The 22,983-nt window shown below is 37.9% G+C and overlaps 1 protein-coding gene across 7 annotated transcripts in view; it reads left to right on the forward strand.

Moving 5' to 3' along the window:
- ndrg4 (NDRG family member 4) overlaps window positions 1-22,983 on the forward strand; it is a 44,845-nt gene that overhangs the window by 13,997 nt on the left and 7,865 nt on the right. For 5 of the 7 annotated variants that reach the window (XM_012960850.2, XM_012960849.3, NM_001006703.1 and 2 more), the window contains 10 exon segments: window positions 13,673-13,778; window positions 15,565-15,685; window positions 15,767-15,829; window positions 17,235-17,295; window positions 17,933-18,019; window positions 18,693-18,749; window positions 19,514-19,617; window positions 20,034-20,090; window positions 21,843-21,894; window positions 22,608-22,655. In XM_012960850.2, the coding sequence (XP_012816304.1) occupies window positions 13,673-13,778; window positions 15,565-15,685; window positions 15,767-15,829; window positions 17,235-17,295; window positions 17,933-18,019; window positions 18,693-18,749; window positions 19,514-19,617; window positions 20,034-20,090; window positions 21,843-21,894; window positions 22,608-22,655 (756 nt within the window). 7 annotated transcript variants of the gene reach the window in all.

A 22,983-nucleotide genomic window follows, 5' to 3' on the forward strand; every position in this document is an offset into this window, starting at 1 on the left:
TATTCTGAAAGTCAGTTTTTCTGAGGCCAATCAATCTTTCAAAATAGTTGTTACTTAAAAGCTTTCCAGTGTCCTGGTCAGTATTGGTATCAGTCCAACCACTTTAAACCAACATTTGATGAGCTATGCAGAATGTGCTGACTCTCCTAAATACATTTAGTCATCTTCCTAAATAACATGCAATATTTTTTCTAATGGGCACATTATCATATCCTATATAGCACATGAACAATACTTTCCTTTTTATGGCATTTTCTACACAGATATGCATAGAATAGCACCAGTGCTGTAAAGCGAGCAGACACTAGGGGTCAATTATAATTCACTAAGGCAGAGGTGTAAGAACACTAAGGGGAAAGAGCATGTCCCCTAGTTCTAATGCAGAGTACTTCATCCCAAGTTAATCGCTACACTGTGTACCTTGTGGCAGATAAGAAATCTGGGTGAGGTGCAAAGATAGTGTCAGGGGGTGCAGGCAGGCACTGTCCTTATGGCTGGTATCCTCTGCCACTCCCTAATTTGCACAACTGAATGATATGCAAGTTAGGGGGCAGCAGGGGGATGACTGTGTGTCTTATAACTTTGGTCCCTCATACATACAGGGCTGCTAATTGCAGGCAGTGCAGTGATAATGGGGGTCACTGAAGGTCTTTGTGCTCAGAAACAGTGACCTGTGGCAACACAACAGTGGAGGATGGCAGTGTGCAAAGTGCAAAACTAATGTCCAACTCAAGCTATTTTTGCACTTTGCACACTGCCTTCTTTGTTGTAAATTATCCCTGCTGTGGCTGTGAAGAGTGGCCTTAGGAAGAGGAGGCTTAGCAGGGACCCCACTAGGACATATATGGTATACAATGGATTCAGTCGGATACAGAAGATTCCTCCAGACCTGTTTCCATGCAGCAAGACATATAAAAAAAAAAGCAGGGTGCTGATGAAGCAGAATGTTAACAGGGTTCCATTGGTGGGGGTGAGTCCAAAAAGGCTATTTTTGGTGGGGCGGCCTGAGGAATACAAGTGCAGCACCATTTAATTCACTAGGCTTGTCATTTCTTGCAAGAAAGGCAAATGTGTTAAGCTATTCTCACTTACATCTATCTATGCCAATAACAAAATCAAAGCAAATATTGTATCAGATCAAAAATTGTATCAGTGTATATAAGAGTATTATTATGAACTACATTATTATGTGCATAAAACATTCCTTCTCTGTAAGCATCCTTTTTACATGAGTGGGATATGCTATAAAATTGCACCAGTTGTGAAACAATAGAGCAAGCAGACACTAGGGATCATTTAATATTCCCATGGGCAGAAGTGCAGGAGGACTAAGGGGCATAAGAGGATGTCCCTTAGTGTTCCTACATGTAGCACTTCTGTCTGGAGAAATAAAAGGAATGCTATCGTTTTTTTTTTTCAAAATGCATCAAAATCCTGCAATGAAATCTGTTTTTTAAAAGTGCAAACAGATTTTTTTATATTTAATTTTGAAATTTCACATGGGGCTAGCCATATTGTTAATTACCCAGGGTGCCACAGGCATGTGACCTGTGCTCTGATGAACTTCAGTCACACTTTACTGCTGAGCTGCAAGTTGGAGTGATATCACCCCCTCCCAGCAGCCAATCAGCAGAACAATGGAAAGGGAGCAAGATAGCAGCTTCCAGTAGATATCAGAATAGCACTCAACAGTAAGAATCCAAGTCCTCCTTGGGACTCCTCCAGTTACATGGGAGTAGGAGAAACAATAGGTTACCTGAAAGCAGTTCTAATCTGTAGCGCTGGCTCCTTCTGAAAGCTCAGACTCATTCAATGCACTGAGATGGCTGCCTACACACCAATATTACAACTAAAAAATACATTTGTTGGTTCAAGAACAAAATTTTAGGTTGCAGAGTGAATTATTTGCTATGTAAACAGTTTAATTTAGAAATTAAAATTACACCATAAAAATCATGACAGTATCACTTTAAGCTTACAGTAGCCCAGGATGACATTACAGTGCAGTAGCTTGCAATGTATTCACAGTGCTTGAAATTGTATTGAATTGTCCACAATACCTCCACAGTGCAAAGGGTTGTCCCTATAAGCCCTACTTTATATACTGTAACCCATAATAATCCCCATACAGTACATAAGGCATCTCATGTTTTTTACAGCAGAAGATACATGAAATGAACTGTTGAATATTCCATGGCATGGCTGATCACTTCTTGGTAGTTTGTAAAATACTGAGAATTGATTGCATTAAATTTTTAATGAACAAGGCTTCACATATATCTTTATAATATAGGTGACAACTCCAGCTTCTACCAAGGTGGGGGATATGTTTTTATCTCCCATCAATAATTTTAATAGAGATTTAAATTAGGATCTTATTACATTTAAGTCAGAATGAGACCTGTACATTACACCGGTATGGCATAACTAACCTTATGTATATAGACCACACAGGCATGCATCTTTTTTTACTTTCCAATAGTAATCAAGAGGCAGGGCGGCAGCGAAATTCTTCAGATTTCCTTTTTCTTATTTATTGCTGTGTCTTTATTTTAGGCAGTAGAAGCAAGAATGTAGTTGCTATGGTGACCTGGCACCTGGTATTCCTTGAGCCCCATAAATTTGTTTTGTATTTAAATGTAAATACATGCAATGATATTCGTTAAGCAGAAAGTTTCATATGCCTAAATATCACATTATGGCAAATAAAACATCTCTAAAACACAGCAGTTCCTATTATCACTGAACATTATTAACAAACTATAATACTGCAAGCCTGGAGACCAGCATATTCACACAGAGAATTACTAAGTAGTATCACTGAACATTATTAACAAACTATAATACTGCAAGCCTGGAGACCAGCATATTCACACAGAGAATTACTAAGTAGTATCAAGCATTTGAGGTATAGATGCCATGCATTTTGCACCTATGCCAATATTTTGCAACATCCTTAAACAAGCATTTAAATATATGTATACCTTGATTTAATATTTTGCCCAGGGCTTTACAATCAACAATAACAAATCAGCAGTTCACTGAAAAGCCCTCTGTATAAACACAGCCCTCTCATCCCCCAGCTGCAGCCTGTTAGGTTGTGAGACAAAGAGCAGCTCAGAACACAGAGGGCTTCTCAGTGGACCTCTTATTTGTTTTGACTGAGCTCAGATGAATCATTATGATTCTGTAATTTAGAGCTTTGTGAATAATGGGTTTATGGATAAAGGATGGTATGGGACCAGTTATCCAGAATGCTCAGAACCTGGTGTTTTCCAGATAAGGGATCTTTCCATAATTTACATCTCCAAACTTTAAGTCTGCTAAGAAATTATTTACTATTAAATAAACCCAAAAGGATTGTTTTGCCTTTAATAAAGAACCGATTAGATTTTTGAAAATGTTAATTATTTGATTGATTTAAATTGGGTGTATGGGTGATGTCATTCCCATAATTCTAAAATTTCTGGATAACAGATCTCATCCCTGTAATAGCAAGTTACTGATCAGTAGAAATCTCCCTTATCTCACCTTAGGTTATGCAGAAAACAATATGTAAGAATCCTTTAGATGGAAGTAATGGAACTTTTCTGTTCATTTTCTGTTTTATCAAGCATGTAGTTAGTGAGGCTCTAGAATCCACAGACTTTACTTAGGATTAGATACAGCAAAGGCAGTGCCTGAAATTAATTGTGAATAAACGGTGAGTGAAGGTTCTGCTTTGTTTGTTAAACATTAATGCACAATGTTGTTGGGGGGATTGATAATATTAAATGTACCTCAAGATTTAGTACATAGATTGGCAGTGTAGAATGTACAATGGGGTTCATTGACGTGACATATTTTGTCTAAATGGTGTTACTGACACATAATTATTGTAACATTTAATATGAATGAAGTTGTGTACTGACATTTTTCTTTCTCTTTGTGTACATAAAATGTTTGCTGATCAGCTCCAAAATGTCCTATACTGATTTCTGATAACATAGCAGCTTGGCAATGCTTCAGCATAGGTTAAATGGAGCACTTTCTTATTTTCAAAACTTTAACGACATATAACAGCCTCGTTGCAAATGAACATTTGTTTGTGACTTTCTTATACCGAAAAATAGATAATAAAAAGGAATAATAAGGCATTGCTTCCATTTATAGTTAAAGGGGTTGTTCACCTTTAAATTAACTTTTAGTAAGATGTAGGGAGTGATATCCTGAGACAATTTGCAATTGGTCTTCATTTTTTATAATCTGTTGTTTTTTTTTTTTTTATTATTATTTTGCTCTTTATGCAATAGCTCTCCATTCAACATGATTTCAACGAGAGCCTGGAATATGAATAGAAGAGGGCTTGAATAGAACAGTGAATGATAAAACGCAACAATAACAATAGAATTGTAGCCTTATAGAGCAATATTTTTTTCGCTGCTGGTGTCAGTGACCCCAGTTTGAAAGCTGGAAAACGGCAGAAGAAGAAGACAAGTGATAAAAACTATAAATAAAGAAAACAATTAAGACCAAGTGAAAAGTTACTTAGAATTAGTCATTTTAAAACATACTACAAGTTAACTTTTAATGGAAATCATTTGACTTTTGGCACATGGAGGCAGCCATCTCCCCTACAACAAATGCCTGTTATGTTGGCACTGGTGTCAATTAGAATTTAATTTTATTGAATGTTTCCTTCCTGTCTTATGAAATAAGTAATTTCTCTGCTGAATTAGAACAAAAAGGAATGGTGTCCATCTTCTAAACGTTGTGAGCCATTGAGCTGCCATACTATGGGGCTCATTTACTAACCATTTATTTTTCATTTTAAACTGGATTCAGATTTTTTTTCGAAAAAAAAAGCTGCAACTTTTCCGAGATTTACTATGCGTCTAAATGGCTAAAAATCCAAATCCGACAACTTGCTGAGCTCATGTAGAAGTCAATGGCAGAGGTCCCTATTCTTTGAAGTTCTTTCTTTTGTCTTGAAACATTTGAGATTTTGCTGGGTTTTGCCAGAAAATCACGATTTTTCGAACTGTAGCAGCGACGATTCGATAAAGTCGAGATTTTCGCAGTGACAATTCAAAAAAGTAGATTTTTTTCCCCCACAACTTTTTAGTAAATATTAGACATTTGAGAAAACAAATTTAGAAAAAAAAAATTAGAAGTTGTGGGGTTTAGTCATTAGTATTGGAGCCATGAAACCTCCTTGGATAGCCCCTCTAACTTTCAGTTGGACGGCCCAGCCAATACAGTTGCAAGATCTGATCAGTATAGTGTAGCTGGTTAGACCAATCACACATACACACAGTAGCCCTACTCAGTGAACAACCAATTGCATCCATAAGACAGTTAGGAATACTGTATATGTTATATGATCAGACAAACACACATAGCAGATTTATCAAAACGTGAGACTGAAGTTTACAACAAAAAATTCACAGGTTTTTAGGCAAGTTTTTATGTATTAAGCTCTAAACTCACATTTTGATACATCTGCCCCATATTGTCCTAGGATAACAGGACAAAATGACTGTTCTACATACAGACAACTAACTACAACAATGCCATGGATATCACTGAGGCTTTAGAAGAGGTATTTCTGAATGTGAGAGCCTCACATGATGAAAATCACATCATAAGTGTGTGTTTAACTCCTTGTACCCTATACACAACAGTAGACCGCTTCTTCTTTATAGAACCCAATACATTGCAGAAGGTCTAGAATAGGGGAAGGAAAAAGAATAACAGGGAAGGAAAAGGGCAAAAATTATTGTAAACCATCAATGTCCAAATAGGGCATTATAATTTTTGTTCATTATAACATATTTCAGATAGCTGGATACACTGTAAATACCGTTTATATGATAGTTGCTTATAACGTATATATAGTGACAAGGTTCCTGTGTAATAAAGTCATAAAAGTGGCTGTTGTCTTAGTAGGGGTATTTATTTGGTAAAAAACATGACCATAGAATGGCCCTTCTTAGTAAGATGTTTAAAACAGGTAACAAACTCTGTCCTTAAAGGAGACATATTGGATAAATGGAAAAAACGCTAATTTTGTAGGCAATTATGAATAATATATGGTGCTGGTTTCACTTTGTGCTAAACATTAACCCTATCTGTAAAAATGGCCCCTTTATTGGAGCTCCCTATAGATCGTATCACTTCTCCGAACCAGTGTGAAATGAAGAGTGGGCGTGTCCTAACGGTCCCTGCCAGAAGCACAGTAGGAGGGGGATAGCCAATCACAGCCCTGCACTCACACAAGTAAAGACAGGCTTCAGTTCCCTATCAGGTCAGGCCAGCAGGAAGTGGAACTGATGGGCGGGGCTAGTGGGCTTTTGGGGGAATTTCTCAATAAATCAGTCAGAAACACAACTTTTTAAGCACAATCGTTCTATATCTAGAGGAGTATAATTCACTGGTACATTCATAATTTTTATAGGAAATGTCCCCTTTAAAAGGCACCTATCACCCCTATATTATTTTCCTCATATAATAGAGCCCACACTCCGGTTGGGGGAAACAATAGTATTTTTTTTTTTTAAAAATCCCCCTGCCAGTTCTGTGCTTCCCGCACCAGGAGGGAGCTCCCAGTGTGGGTGGCCATGTTGGTTGGCGCAAATGCGCATAATAAGCGATCTCCCTACTCACTTACTATGCACATGCGCCTGGCGTCGGAGCAGTCAATGTAAATAACCCTCCTACGTCATACACAAGTGCATAATGAGCGAGTTATGGCACTCACTCATTATGCGCATACATGTGCCCCGACATTGTAGCCCAGCACTGGCAGGGGCAGTTAGTACAAAAACGATTGTTTCCCCTATCTGGAGTGTGGGCTCTATTAGCCTGCGCCTCTCGTGGGGGAAACAATATAGGGGTAATAGGTGCCCTTTAAGGTAAGCCCTAGTTATAAACATATATATACGGTAGTAGAATATATGGACAGGGTGCTATGGTTCAGCAGAGTTGCAGCAGACCTTACACTTTTTATATTATTACCGTTTCCTGACCTGTAATAAAACAATAAACAGCACATCTATAACAACTTGTCCAAAACAGAGTTTGATAAAGACAGAAACAATTATGTGATAATAAAGGTATAAATTCTGAAGAAGAAATGCAATTTCTCGAATAGCTTAGTAACACATACCACCCATTTAGAAGTCTCATGTGACCAATCACAGCATTCCATGGGTTGTGTTAGCAGGGAGCAGGTCGGTGCAGTAACTCTACTTTGGTCCAAATCCTCTTTGTATTCATTAACCCCCCATTGTACTCTTCTGCACGACTCAATGCTGTATAAAAATGCAGGTAAAAGAGAAATGCATATATTAGATAAAAAATTATCACAATAAAGCAGATGTTGCCCTTGAGAGGATCTGGGGAATTGATATGGTGTATAGATGTGCAGGGTGTATACAGGCACTGGGTGGGGAATCAAGCCATTTGGGAATGGCTGAGTGCTATTGATTTTACAGGAGAAAATCCAGGATGTGCAAATTTTATGGGATGTGCAAGCCAAAGAGGAGGGCAACACAGTGCTCACCCAATTGCACAGCTGCAGTCTCTGCAGTAAAAGAAAGGAGGGGGAGACAAGAGGCGGGGTGGGTTTGCTTTATAAAGCCTGTGGCTCTGCACAGCAAAACTGAATGTTGCTCTCTCTTCCCATCACTCCATCCTTCTACTTCTGCCTGTGCGTTCCTGCCTGCCATAAAACCTGAGCCAGTGAGATTTAAAGGACATAACTTGACACATACTACTACCAGCGATGCCGGAGTGCTGGGATGGGGTGAGTGACAGATTAAGGCCTGGGTTCCTTTATAGTCAGTGAAACAAAACCTGTTTGCTAAATTTGCAAGGACAGTATATTTGTGTGCCTGTATGAGCTCCTACTGTCATGGTATACATAGCAATAAGGATCAGTTACAGAAGGGCTCTGAGAGGTTTGACTGGGAATGGATCCTGCTAACACTGCTTTTCTTCTACCACATTAAGGGCATGGAGTAGTAACATTAACAAGGGAATGGTGGTGAAAGTTCCTCTAATCTCTACACAGGAATGTTAATCCCACCGTACCTCTCCACCTTTAAATGACTGCATTGTGTTGTAGCTTACAGCATTTTAGGGACGTGAAGAATGTTCCCAAGGTCATAGACCATTCACAATGTCACTGCTCAGAAAGAGAGGAGATGTCAGTATGGAATAATGTGTGTACATAATGGTATCATTACTCACACATTCACTCTAAATGATGGTAATGTGAATAAACTATATAAATTCTTAGCATATCTTCATCTAGACATGAAAAAGTGAAGGTCTGCAGCTGCCTGTAACAGCCTGGAGGTTTGGTTTAGTTGAAAATCAGACATACCCTTATTTCTGATAAAGGGGGCCTTAGGCAAGTATTTTAACCACGTTTCATTGTACTTCTTTAAAAAGCAATAAATAAAATGTGACCACCAGGGCTCTGTATCTGGCTTTATTGAGGGGTTAAAGAGTGGTATTCAGGATTCAGCCAAGGGAGGGAAGAATTAAAGATTGTGCAGTGCTACCTGCTACAGCAGATGTAATGATTGCTCTGCATTTTCGGCTCCCTGTCACAGCAGGGTTAATGCATGCTCTGCAGCCCCCTGTCACAGCAGGGTTAATGCATGCTCTGCAGCCCCCTGTCACAGCAGGGTTAAGAAGAGCTCTGAAGGTTACTGACCCATATAGTTCTGGAAAGCTCTGCAGGACTGTCTTAGAGAAGGAATAAGCCTATGGGTGCTTTGTCATATGGTTAATATTAGGCAGATTGCTGTTATAGGGGAAATTAATAAACACCCTTGCATATACATCAGATGTTATAACAAAATCACTGTATGGTTCAGCTAAGAGAAGGTGTTGTGCTTTCAGCAGGAAAGACATGGTTTTAAATATCTTTATTAAATGTATTATTGGCCAAAAAAATTTAAACTCCTGGTTATATTTCGAAAGCAAGCATTACAAGTATACTTGAGGGACCATGTGTTGGATTATATTAGATTATTGCAAATGTTGGGGTTATCTGTCAGTGTGACCTTCACACATCAGTCTGGTGTCATTGGTCATTGATTTCCAAGTACCTTTCATGGTCCCATTGTGCCGAACCAATAAGGGTGAGTTTGATGAGAGACTTCATCATAAAGAGCTATATATTGCTAACGCTATATTAACTGCACCTAGTGACAGCTAAGTGGTTCTAATGCAATGCAAAAAGACACATCATTTTTACATGACCCTATATTTAAAATCATGGACTGCAGTGTTGGGGCTAAATAGCAGCTTGCAGAAGAATGGAAATTTGCACTGCCCCAACAATTAAGGGTAGGGCTGTGGCTTTTCACTGCAGTTCTCTGTTGGAACTGAAATGTAAAGTGAATTTGAGCAAAAAGTTAACAAAAGTGACATATATAAGAAATTATCTAGTAATGTGTGGGTATATGCAATACCTGCGGGTCAGACAGTTTAATTTTACAAAGTAGAGTGTGGGTTTGGGTGGGTCTACCTTTTGGTTGTCACGGTCGGCACCCTAAACCAGAACAGATGCCAAGTTCCCTTGTCTCGGCTCGGCTTCACCAGTGTTGTGACCGCCTTTGGCTTCGGGAGGAGCCCTCAGCTACTCAGATGCCACCTGGACTTAACGAGGGGAACGAGGCAGGAGTTCTGGCAAGCAAAGGGGCACGACTGTAGATAACGTCAGTTAGGCCGAAGATCACGGTACAAATAGGGGTAAACAAGGACGTCGTCAGGCAGGCTAGGTCGGGGCGGGCAGCAGTCAAGGATAGTCAGACAGGCAAGGGTCAAACCGGAATAATCGATACAGCAGGATGAGACGAAAACGTAGTCGAAGTACAAGCCGAGGTCAGATATGGAAAATCAGGATAGTCAGGAGCAAGCCGGGTCAAAACACAGGAAGGCAACAAGCAGGATACAGGAACAAAATACACAAGGCTCAAAAGGCACCAGGAATCAAATCCTATCACGGGCAATGAGTAACAATAGAAAGGCCCTTTAAATATTTCAAATTTGGCGCCATTGCGCGCTGACGTCATGCGTCATGCGTCATGACGTCATTCGTCAGCGCGCCTGCGCCTTTAGGTATACGGAAGTGCGCGCGCGCGCACACTATGAAGGGGCAGGCACAGGGAACAGACGGCGCGGCGGGCGTCCCCGCCGATGGTAGCGCGGCGGGCGTCCCCGCCGTGCCGGTAAGGCACATTTCCTCACATTGGTATTGCATATATATATCATCTATGTATCATTGTATCTATCTATCTATCTATCTATCTATCTATCTATGTATCTATCTATCTATCTATCTATCCACCTATCTGTCTATCTCTGTCTATGTGTCTATCTACACACATAAACAATACTTTTATATTAATGTGCATGAAATATCATTTCTGATAAAGTAATGTTACTGATGTAACTGTGGATATTGGGATATGAGTGGCAGGTATGGGATCTATTCTATCCAGAATGCTTGGAACCTGGGGTTTCCAGATAAGGGGTTTTCTGTAATTTTGATCACCATACAATAAAGGTACAGTAGCACTAAAAAAAGAAAGTGTTTTAAAGTAATTAAATATATAATGTACTGCTGCCCTGCACTGGTAAAAGCTGTGTGTTTATTTTAGAAAGACTACTATAGTTTATATAAATAAGCTGCTGAGTTGCTATAGGGCAGCCATTAACACTAAAATAGTGCACAGGTTACATAGCAGATAACAGATAAACTCTGTAAAACGCCATTGTATGCTACAGCACTTAGCATCTGCTTAGTAATCTGTGCCTTTTCTCTTCTTTTCCAGCTTCAATGACTGCTCCTGTGGCTTGGCTACACAGCAGCTTATTTATATAAACTATAGCAGTGTTTCTGAAGCAAATACCCCAGTTTATTGCCACAGGGCAGCACTACATATATATACATATATATATATATATAATTTAATTCATTTAAAATACTTTAATTCCTCTGTGTTTTTGGTCCTTTAAGTCTACTAAAAACATTTATAATTAAATTAACCCAATAGCATTGTATTGCCACAATACTAATTTATGCTTTCTTAGTTAAAGGGGTTATTTGTCTTTAAATTCACTTTTATTATGATGTAGTGATATTCTGAGAGAATAACAAAACATTACCTTGTACTTGTTCTTAAACAGATATTTCACTTTAGCATATTATTGAAAAAAAAGATTAAAAATGAAGACCAAGTGAATGGTTGCTAAGAACTGGCTATTCTATAACATAGAATTAAAACCTATTTTCCTCCTATTTTAACTCCTGTATGGTTACTGACTGTGCATTTCACACATGCCGACTGGCAGCCTACCACAAAGATTTGTTTTTTAAATGAAATGATCAAATGATTGCAATTAAATAATATTCCCTTAACCTGTTAATTGTTTATGGTTAATTAAAGTCATTAACATGTGTATACTGTATGTCCAGGTATTAATGTGCTCAGAAATGTCAACCAATGTGTTGCAATTTGTTAGAAATAGCTTGTTAATGTTGTTGTTTAACTGTAACAATAATATTTTTTTTCTGCGTCTGACTTTGTTCTTACTGCAGTTAGTCTTCCTTTTGGTTCCATTGACATTTAAAAAAATAATTGGGCACATTCACCAAGTTATGCAACATCATTGATAAATACACATATCATTCCTGTATATAGGCACTGATTTCAATTAACACTAGCTCACATACGCACATAAGCTAGTGAATTATCGCTGAAAGATAGTGCCGCTAGAGAAAAGTACATGCTGGCAAAAACTTGCAAGTATTCTCTAGCCGCAGCGAAAATTCGCATTTTGATGATGTTGTCGCTGCGAATTTATGTCTGCGATATTGTGCTTCATATAAAAGATCCCGTTCCTGTACTATATACCAGGAAACTAGTGTCTTTGCAGCAAATAGTTCTCTTTTAACTGTACTTACCACATCAGACAAATGGTTCTGGCTTACAATTAATTTTAATATAGACAGTAATAATATAATACTGACTAATACTAGCTTGTTGGTCCCAATCTAAGACAATTCATCAACTTTGGGAAGTAGACTGGCCTATAGCTTGGAGGGTTAGAAAGTAATGCTCAAATCATTAGACAAATCACTGGTACACTGCCAATTCTTTGTGTGAAAAAGATTGAAGTTATGACCTCATGTCCAAATCAATAACAGGACATGTGCTGTCCAGAAGGTCTTGGGCCTCACTCACCATGTAGGCGGGTGAGGTTCCATGCTTGGTTTGGATCATTACAAAAAAAGACAATCCAGCACTTCTGATAGTTGTGTCTGTGTTCTCCCCCTTTCTGTATCAGTAACCTTGAAAAGGACACAAAACCAGCCTGCCAGTTAGGGAACCAGGATACGTGCTCAGAATCTGTTTCCTACAATGCAGATTTGTCATCTTAGCAATAAAGCCAAGAGAGAAGATGGCATTACAGATACATACATGTGTGAATTATAAGAGGTTGAAGCGGAATTGTTAAATCATTCAGGATGACATTAAAAGAAAATGAGTAGACAGCACTGTAAGTCTGTATCTTTGCTTGATCTATGTTTAAAAGATGGTGAATAAGATTGTCATTGTACAACAGCCGCCATCATGTTCTACTCCCACTCTGTAACCATATACCAGATCAGAACTCACTTCTCTCAGAGCAATAATTATTGAATCCGCAACATATACGCTATGTCCTTATACCAGTAAGTTAGAATCCAGTATTGTAGGGAAAAAGGAGCACACCCATATAAACTCTGCTCAGATAGTGCTTTGATCAAATTTGAACCCTGCAAGGCAGCCATGCCAATGTGCTATGTTTATACGCAAGTCTGGTTAGTGTGTAAAATGTACTCTCTGATTTGCACTGGACTGAAAATCCAATACCAGGAGCGAGACCCTTTACTTAACACCAGCTCATATTTGGAATTAGATATAGAATTCCATCCCCTGGTCTCCTATATTGTGAATTAATAAGAATGAGTAAGGAAGGGGACCTAAGGATATGCCCATATACCACCTATGTGCTGCCCCACTAGTATGTTGTAGTGCATACCTCTCCAATCAGAGAGTGCAGCAAGTTGTGTCTGGTGCAACCCAGGAGAGGAAAGGAGCCTAATGGATAAGAAACATGGCAATTTTGGCTATTTGCATCTATTTTTTCATTTTGAACACAAAAGAATAAAGTTATGCCTACAACGCAGGAAGAAGAGAAGATATTCAGTACATATGTACAATTTAATGTTGCAATGTGGGGCCTTCAGCCTATGGGTTTCTGCTTTTTATTAAACTACACAAAGTGGTATAAGTACAAAGTGTCTAAACAAAAATATTGTATGCTATGGACTCCCTCCTGCTGCCACTATAACCTGTATGTAGGGGACCAAATTAGTACTTCAGGGTGCAGAACAAGCGGTGCTCCTCTGCATTCCATCAAAAATGAAAAAAGTTACCACATGTGAGATCTAAAGATTCAAATTTATGTCATTAATAGCAATGTTGGCATAGTGGTAGACTCAGAGAGCTACAGACTACTGTGCAGTGCTCTTCTTATACTGTACATATGTGCAGTTCTACACTGACAAACCCTACTGTATCTCTACTGCACAGCCTCACACCTTTGCTCTCTTTACATTTCTTAGGAACATGACATTGAAACCCCATATGGAATGCTACATGTGGTTATTCGAGGGACTCCAAAGGGCAATCGGCCTGCGATTCTTACCTACCACGATGTGGGGCTGAACCGTAAGTAGAATGTATGCTTTAACTAAACCAAACAAATGTTGTTCAATTATGTGCATTCATACCTGGGGTTGCCTCTAAAGTGGCAAAAGGGATATTTTTACAGGACCTGCCAGGACAAGATAGCCCTTCATCATATCTTTTCACCTTCTATAACTTTCAAATGATACATCTCCCTGAAATGGCAGAGCCCAGCAGGAATTTATTTTTCTACTAGGGAAATTGTAAAGGATGTTCCTAATACAAATCACTTGATAGAGAGGTTCTGTTTCTTGCACTGAGCACATATTGGGGAGGTCTAGGAATGGCACATTATCTTTGGGTTGGGGACAAGTATAGTATTGAATAGTATGTCCCTGATGAAATAGTACTTGATGCTCTCTGGAGATGCCCAACGGTTTTCTCAGAATTCACAAATTGGGTATTCACAGTATTCATAAAATTAATTAATTTAGCTGTTCTTAAATATGAGTTAAAAACATTCTGAGTGTTCTATATTTACTCAATGTTTGCTTTAAAGGTATGGCTTAGTACTTAAAATACTATTAGCAACATTCAAGTATATTTGGACATTTGGTTTGATAAAAATATTAAGGAACAGATTTAGATAGATATATAGATAGATAAATGGTTGATAGATAAAATGCTGATGCGCACGGTGAACTTTGCATTATAAATGTTTTATTGATCCTGATTCAATAAAGAAATAAAGGATATTTAAAATGGATTTTTTTGGTCTGCATCAGTATTTAATTATTTATATTAATATTTATGTTTTTGGTAGCACCAGTGAAGAAGTGCAGCAGCTCTTTGGAATATATATATATATATTTTTTTACTTTGGACTATATCCTATCTATCTATCTATCTATCTGTCTGTCATCACCTATCTGTATATATATATATATATATATATATATATATATCCATAGCATAAGCATAAAAGGACATTGTATTGCACACTTAAGAAAACGAGTTTTTCTTTAAAGATACAGAACAAGTATTTATTTTTACATCTATGTTTGCATGTATTAATAAAACACATTTCAGAGGTTTTAAAGATAACTTACTGCCTGAATATATACTTTGTATACCTGAATATAGCAGTAAAGGCCCAGGAAGGATATCAGATACACAATCACCTCAGGAATAAGGCAAATTATACTTTTTGCTGAAAGCTAAACAGAAATTATTGATTTGATTTTAGGCATAGAAAGAATTCCCACCTAATATTTAATGCAGGCAGCAGCTTTGGGTCAGGCAGGATACTTTGTATATTATTTACCAAAGTCAGAAACTCAGGGTCAGCATATAAAACTGGCATACTATTTACCACTGGAAAGAAATACTAGAAATACAATGCATTATTACATTACATTATATATTGGTGTTCATTGCTTAAAACAGTTCAGTGCCAAGAAAGATAAACTGCATATTATTCAGCACAGACCATAGTGCAGGGCAGGAGAGACATTTGCTATACAATATAACACAAATACCAAAGCAGTCAGAAGTGCTGGTACTTATGGTTCAATTACTGCTTTAAATATTTAACCCTTATTTTGTGTCATAACTGCTGCATGTCTTATACTGGCCTCTACTTGAAATTGCTGATTTCCAAAAAAATCTTCTTAGGGACCTAACCCCTGATTGGTTTTGCCCTCCTTACTGCTATGTAATGTCAAGGAGCACAATGAGAACTCACTTCACTTGCTATTACTGTTACACCCCTACTGCCCAATTAATTGATGAGTCTCAGTTAAGTTGCACTCATTGTCTTTTTTTCCAGACAAGCTTTGTTTCAACACCTTCTTTAACTATGAGGATATGCAGGAGATAACTAAGCACTTTGTGGTATGCCATGTGGATGCCCCGGGGCAGCAGGTGGGGGCATCACAGTTCCCTCAGGGGTAAGTAAAGAAAATTACATAACCTGTTGTTTTATTGTATTAAGTACAGTCCTCTGGCAATAACTATCTGCCTTTCCTTAGGTACCAATATCCCACAATGGAACAACTGGCAGCCATGCTACCCAGTGTCATGCAGCACTTTGGGTAAGTCAGGTGAATGGGACAGAATCCAAATACTGTTAGATATCAGCTACTGACATGAGCATACCTAATTATATCTCTAAAATGGAGTGGGTCACTAGATGATGTTGTGTGACGTGTGTTCAACATACTTTTGGTGCAACCATGCCTCAGAGATTGAAACAGGTTGCTGTGGGAACCCTGGAGCTACTGCTTGGCTTGAAACTGCTAGCACACAGGTTGATGGGATTAATTGGATTTTTTACACAACTAACTGAAATTAATTTAATTTAGACTGTGCTTGTGGTCATAAATTAACCCTAAATTCCAATTAGTTTTTCTTGGTAACTTTACTAGTACAATTTATCACCCATGTTATAAAATAGCATGTGTGCAAGAAACAGGGTGGTTTGCACCCATTTGTTCATACTTTGCATTGTGCCCTGCACTTTTAAAATGACCGTAAAGCAGTCTGTAGTGTACAGTGCCTGATGGGGCTCTCTACTAACTTGAATTTTAATAAATATGTGTGCAACAGATCATCTTGTGCAAACTTTAGGTGGCTGGATTTGGTATTAAAGGATATTGTTGCGAGGCTATGTAACTTATAATTTGCCACTGGTATGCAATATGGCAGATTTTATTATGAACTGCCAAAATGAAGAGGCAGACTAATTTATTAAAGCGGTAGTGTACCCCCTTGTTCATTGTGAGTTCAATGAATAGAGCTTGTGCTGAATATACTGTGAATCAGAATCTGTGGTTTTTGTTATTTCTTGAGCTAAACAGGGCAAACAAGGAAACTGCATCTTCTTCATGTTTGGTCCTTGCGAGCTTACAAGTGCATAGATAGACAAAAACAATAGGTTTAAACTACTCCAGTGTTGTAACTAACATCAACCCACCAGATGGCAGTATTAATCAGCACAGAGATCAGTATAAAAGCCAATGTTTGGTTAGTTGCTTTAGGGCTCTGGCACACGGGGAGATTAGTGGCCTGCAACAAATCTCCCTTGTTGCGGGCGACTAATTTCCCCGAAATGCCATCCCACCGGCGAGAATCTAAATTGCGGAGGTTTCCTCTCGCCGGTGGGATGGCATTTCGGGGAGATTAGTCGCCCGCGACAAGGGAGATTTGTTGTGGGTGACTAATCTCCCCGTGTGTCAGAGCCCTTAGGTTACTACAGCAAATAAATAACCCAAGCTAAGCACTGAGCAAATAAGCACGGATTTAACATAGGCTTTATTTTGATACTTTTTAATGTAAGGTAAATAAACAGGTGCTCTTTTTAGAACATATATACTTACATCAGGTTTGAAAGGAGAATGTTGAACTGTAGCAAGTAGCTTACTATCCCTTTTATCCCTACATTCCTTTCTGTTCTGCTAAAATAAATTGTTACTTAATTACTTACTCTCTCTTTTGCAGATTTCAAAGTATAATTGGCATTGGTGTTGGAGCAGGAGCCTATGTCCTTGCAAAATTTGCTGTAAGTCTGTGTGTGCTTTAATATAGTTGGTGGGTTACTGTGCATCCTGCATGAGTAGAAAAAAGAAATTGGAATTCTAAGCAACGTTCCCATGTACATTTATTAAACATTTTTAAGTTTTTGCCATATGCAGTCCAGATGTCTCTGATTTTTTTTTTTTTTTTTGCTATAGGTGTTCATAGGCATTGCATAATAGGAACCTCTGAAAATATAGCAATTTATGTAAAAAATGTGCCCACAACAGGGTATTGGGTCTGGGGAATGACACTACTGAAATATTGAAATCAGTATCCCTCGGCATGTGATTGATATTCATCAAATGTACTTCAAATGTTACCTCCCATTAGTGTTACTGTATGAACAAATTGTAGATTTGAATTACATAAAATTGTTACATAAAGCCCAGAATTTCCTACCCACCCACCCCACATCCTCTTGCTACAAGTAAAACTGTAATCTTTGCTTAGTAAGACAAGATATTTTGCAGAAATGGTCCCTGGTTACACAAATGTTTGCTAAATCAAATTATAATAATTACAAAAATAATGAAATAAAAGAAATGTTAATTTATTAGTACCTTTTGCATATTATGGTTTATTTTTGATGGTTTTAATGTCTCCTTTTTATTGGCCAACAGCTGATTTTCCCAGAGTTAGTGGAAGGCATGGTTCTGGTTAACATTGATCCAAACGGAAAAGGGTGGATTGACTGGGCAGCCTCCAAGGTAAGCTAGCTAATTTGTTAGAAGGGACATTGTGCACATTATAGGAATATGGGGCAGACTGCAACAAGGAAACACTAGGAATATGGCATAGTGAGACCCACAAAGAACAGAATGTATAAGGCATGGCAACACAACTGACATTTAAATTAATAAGTGAAGTGACATCATTTGTTTAGAGACGTAAAGAAGAAAACGTGGACTTTTGGCCTTGGTCCCACTTTGGGGCCCAACATTTGGTCAGGGCCTCTTTTAACTCATAATAATGTTACAGATATATCTTGTATGGCCAATTATGCATAGTGCCCAGCATATTTAGGACAACGCAAATCTTACTAGTAGGTTTTGAACAACTTCATTAAGGACTGAAGGCAGTATGTATATTTCATTTGTATCTTTTTATTAATAAATTAATAGAACCAACAGGTGGTTATTACAATAATAAATGCTAAAAAATACAAAGTACAGTTGAATTAAGGACTGAGTGCTAAGTGTCAAAGAGAAAAAAGGAAGGAGGTACATACCTTGTGGAGCTTACAATCTAAATCTGAAATAAATGGGGAATTTTGGGAAGTTGTGTGTTAGACAGGAATATGATTATAACTGCTGCTGTAAGTGATGGAGATAATGGATTCTATTAGCATTGCAAACATCGTGTTTTTCTTTCTTTATGCAGCTCTCTGGGCTCACCAGCTCCCTGCCAGAAACTGTGCTGTCTCATCTATTCAGCCAGGTACCCTATCCCTCTTAGTATAACTACAGAATGTCTGCTGGGAATGGCTATAACAGATTCATGGTGGTGCTTAAAATGCGTGCAAAATTGTTCTCATCACCGTGCAAAGCACACTGATCTCTATTTCCTAAGCACATGTACTAAGCCCACAGATCACTAAGGACAGGTTTCACACTGAGCATCTAGTCTTGCTGGTGTTGCCCATGCCATGGCACAAGAATACCAGCTTTATAGAAGATGATGGAGTTCTTAACTCAAAGCCCATTCCTACAAATCTGCACCATATTCCTTTCCATAAATTAGCATAGGCGCCCACATTTTGACATCATTTGATATAGAGCTTACATGTGACCTAAGAGAATGAAACCTCCGTATTTCAAAATTTTTTACTTCTAAGGTGGTACCAATACTTAATATGTATTTATTTGCCATAAGTGAAGTTAGATAGGCTAGAAGAGAAGCAAAGAAACAGCAGATGAGCAGTCTGCATCATGAGGTCCTTCTGATCATGTGTGTATGCTTAAATTTTACAGCCTATATCCATATAGGATAAATTAGGACAGGTGCAACAATATATCCATAGGACTCCTATTGCAAGCAGGATTTATCAGGAATGTATGAGCTGTAAGGATTTAGTAATGCTTTCTTAAGTAATTAGTCCCTAACCCTAAGAATACTGTGTTTTTTACTAACATAATTGCCTATTAGATGCTATAATACTACCATCATGCTTTAATAAATGCACTTCCTGTCCCAAAATCCAGGAGGAGTTGATGAATAACACAGAACTTGTGCAGAACTACCGGCAGCAGATCAGCAGCTGTGTGAACCAGAGCAATTTGCAACTATTCTGGAACATGTACAACAGGTAACCCCAGCTCAGACCCTCACTTCTCCCTGATTTATCTAGATAGCTATTAACAACTACCACTGACTGTGCTAACAACTATTTTGCTTTCAATCAAGAAGAATCACTGACAACTCTGATAACTTTTGTACAATGGCACCATTTCTAAATATACTGGAACAGCTCACCTCTTTACTTCCTGTCCTTTAATATTCTATTTATAAATCACTGTTCTGATCATTTCCACTTTACTGCTCTGTCAATTGCTTTGATGTTGCAACACTGAAACCACCAACACTTAACATAATAATGACATTGCTTTCTACTCATTAATCAGCCATATTCATCATTGCTTTTGGCTTTTTATGACCTGTATGTAATTACATTGTAATGTGGGTCCGTAACACATCCTTATTATCTGTTATTATCTGTTTCAGTCGAAGAGATCTGGAAATGAGTCGTCCTGGAACTGTTCCAAATGCTAAGACTTTGAGGTGAGAACACTTGTTTGTAACAAAAAAACATAAAAAAGAAATATACATATATATATATATATATATATATATATATATATATATATATATATATATATATATATATGAGCTATTGTAACATGGATAGACACAATCCAAAATATTATATAGCAACCAGACAATTACTTTCACATTTCAAACTATATTAGACAAAGGCTTTCTCGCTTCTTGCATCTGAGTTTAGACTATACTTGGGACCTGTTAAGGTACATATTTATGAATAAGTGAAATTAGAGCTCAACACAGTCTGCCAAAGTGAAATTCCACCACTTTCTATTCATTTCAGTGGGTTTCTTAAAGACCTATTTATCATATTTATATGGGTAAAAGTGAGACCCTGTGATAAATATGCCTTTTGAAACCCCAGAGAAAGGTGGAATATCACTCTGGAGGACTGTAGGGATATCTAACTTTACTCCTTGATAAATAGGTGCCTAGTTCACATCCACGTCCAGAATACCAACAATAGGATCTGTGTATAAAAATTAGAAACACACTTTAATGATTCTTCATTCTGCATTATTTTTTACTTAGTTCCATCCTATTTTATTAACTTTAAAATGTGTGTGCTTTTAAATTAATTTGGAATAATTTCCAGCGAAACTGTTGAGCACACAGTTCTGTACATTGCACCAGAGCTTTCACACAGAAAGGAACATGGGAACTTGCAGCTTTGTGAATATATAATTTATTTTATACTTTGGAGCTGTTATTAAATGCAGAGCTTTATTAATTTGCTGTGTGTGCAATCTGAACATGAATGTTGTTACTATATAATACGCAACATGGATGAATAGCCTGTAAATGTTATCCTTACAAATGGTGCTTAGAGACATCATCAGTCATTGGTGCTCAGTGGTGTAATTTCTGTCACATGATTCACTGGAACTTGAGTATTATTATAAACAATATATAATAATAATGTAACCCCTGTGGAAAAATATGAGGATATTAGTTGTGGCGTTCTATGACCTATATAAAAGCATATAAAATGCATAAATGCACTTTAAAATATCCTTATATTTTACAATAGGAGTTACATAATTTACTATATAATGTGCATGGTAATGAACACAATTCCTAAAAAATATGAAAATGCTAATTTTCTTTTAAATTTTGCCAGTTGTGTAAATGGAATTTTATGTGCCTCACATTAACTTGGGAATAAGTCATTTTTCAGACACATACATTAAAATTGCTTATCAGCCTGGGTCCCTCTGGGCCCTCTATAGCTTCTGAGTGTCTAGCAGTCACAGGGCCTGTTTTCTCTATAGTTAATGCATATTTATGCTGGAAAACTGTGCTGTTTCTGGTTGGAAACCTAAATATGCTGTTCACTTTAGGCAGCAGTGTGTGGCAGGTTGTTACTGTTCCAGGGGTGGCAGAAAGCTTTTTTTGTTAAAAGCTGGATTTGTATTCCCAGCTGCCCTCTGCACTAGCAATGCATGAAAGGGGGTGGCATCTGGACTACTGCCTCAGGCAACAGCGTACCCTGGATTGACAATTGTAATGAAAAAGTTGAAACAGGACCTCCCCACCATGCGTTTTTTGAGGCATTTAAATGATATTCTATAGACCAAGTTAGGCTGAATGAAAACAATGGTCCTGGGCATGCATTAGAGCAAACTTTTATTCTATTTGGTTTTATTAGTTAATGAACAAAATTCTCAAATTCTCATGAATTGCTAACTGTTCGTACATTTATGTTTTTAGGGCACCAGTGATGTTGGTTGTTGGCGATAATGCTCCAGCTGAAGACTGTGTGGTTAGTGTTCTATTGAAGAATGGTGTAATGGCTTGAACTGCACTTATACTGTGTGCGCAGCTAGGGCCAAGTCTGATAGCCTGGTCTGGTAGTCAGGGCCAGGTCTGATAGTCAGGGAGAGGTCTGATAGTCAGGGCCAGGTCTGATAGTCAGGGAGAGGTCTGATAGTCAGGGCCAGGTCTGATAGTCAGGAAGAGGTCTGATAGCCAGGGCCAGGTCTGATAGTTCAGTGCACAGTGGGTACAGCCCCTGAAATGTCCTGCATCTGTGTCAAAGGAGGGAGGTCCTTAATCAGATTTACTGACAAAACTCAGTAATGATAGGAACAGTGGAGGGGTCACATTCTTCTAGTCATTAATTTAATGTCCAATTCCCCACTGTGTTATAAATTTATGACAAGTTGACAAAAAATAAATGCATTTCACTTGAAGACTATAAAGAAAGTTTGTCTACACTGAACAAGATGGGTTATGTCTAACTCTTTCTATGCAGTATTTCTGCCATTTTCCATCTCTTCTTTCTGAGCTTACCATATGGGATTGTATAAAAATATATATGTACAAAGAAAGTAAGCTAGTTGGGTTTAGTGTTTTGCTAAGAGGGCCACTTAATAATGGAACTTTCTGTAGCTAGTCATGGCACAGTGAATGTGACTGTACAATTTACATGCATATGCAGTAAAAGGAATAAAATGATCTTAATTTATTTAACAGGTTGAATGTAACTCAAAGCTGGACCCAACAAACACAACATTCCTAAAGGTATCTTGTATACATTGCTGAACTGAACCATTTTTACCTTAAGTTTTGTAAGTGTAATTATCCTGATTCCTTTCTTTTTAAGCAACTAAGTTAACCTAAATATTTTTTATGGCATTTTAAGTACATAGAGGCCCCAAAAGCCTCCACAGTCCCAACAGAGACTGTCTATGACATCATACAGTATTGCCAAAATCTATAGATTGCCAGTCCAGGCTGCCCTGAATGACCAATTTACTGCATAGTAATACTCCATTTAGTCCATATTTTATCTCTTGTGTGTATTCTATTGTAAGAGTACTTATTGGGGGTACTTTCTTTAGCCTCGCAT

This window comes from Xenopus tropicalis, chromosome 4, assembly GCF_000004195.4.
Source record: "Xenopus tropicalis strain Nigerian chromosome 4, UCB_Xtro_10.0, whole genome shotgun sequence".
Lineage (NCBI taxonomy): Eukaryota > Metazoa > Chordata > Amphibia > Anura > Pipidae > Xenopus > Xenopus tropicalis.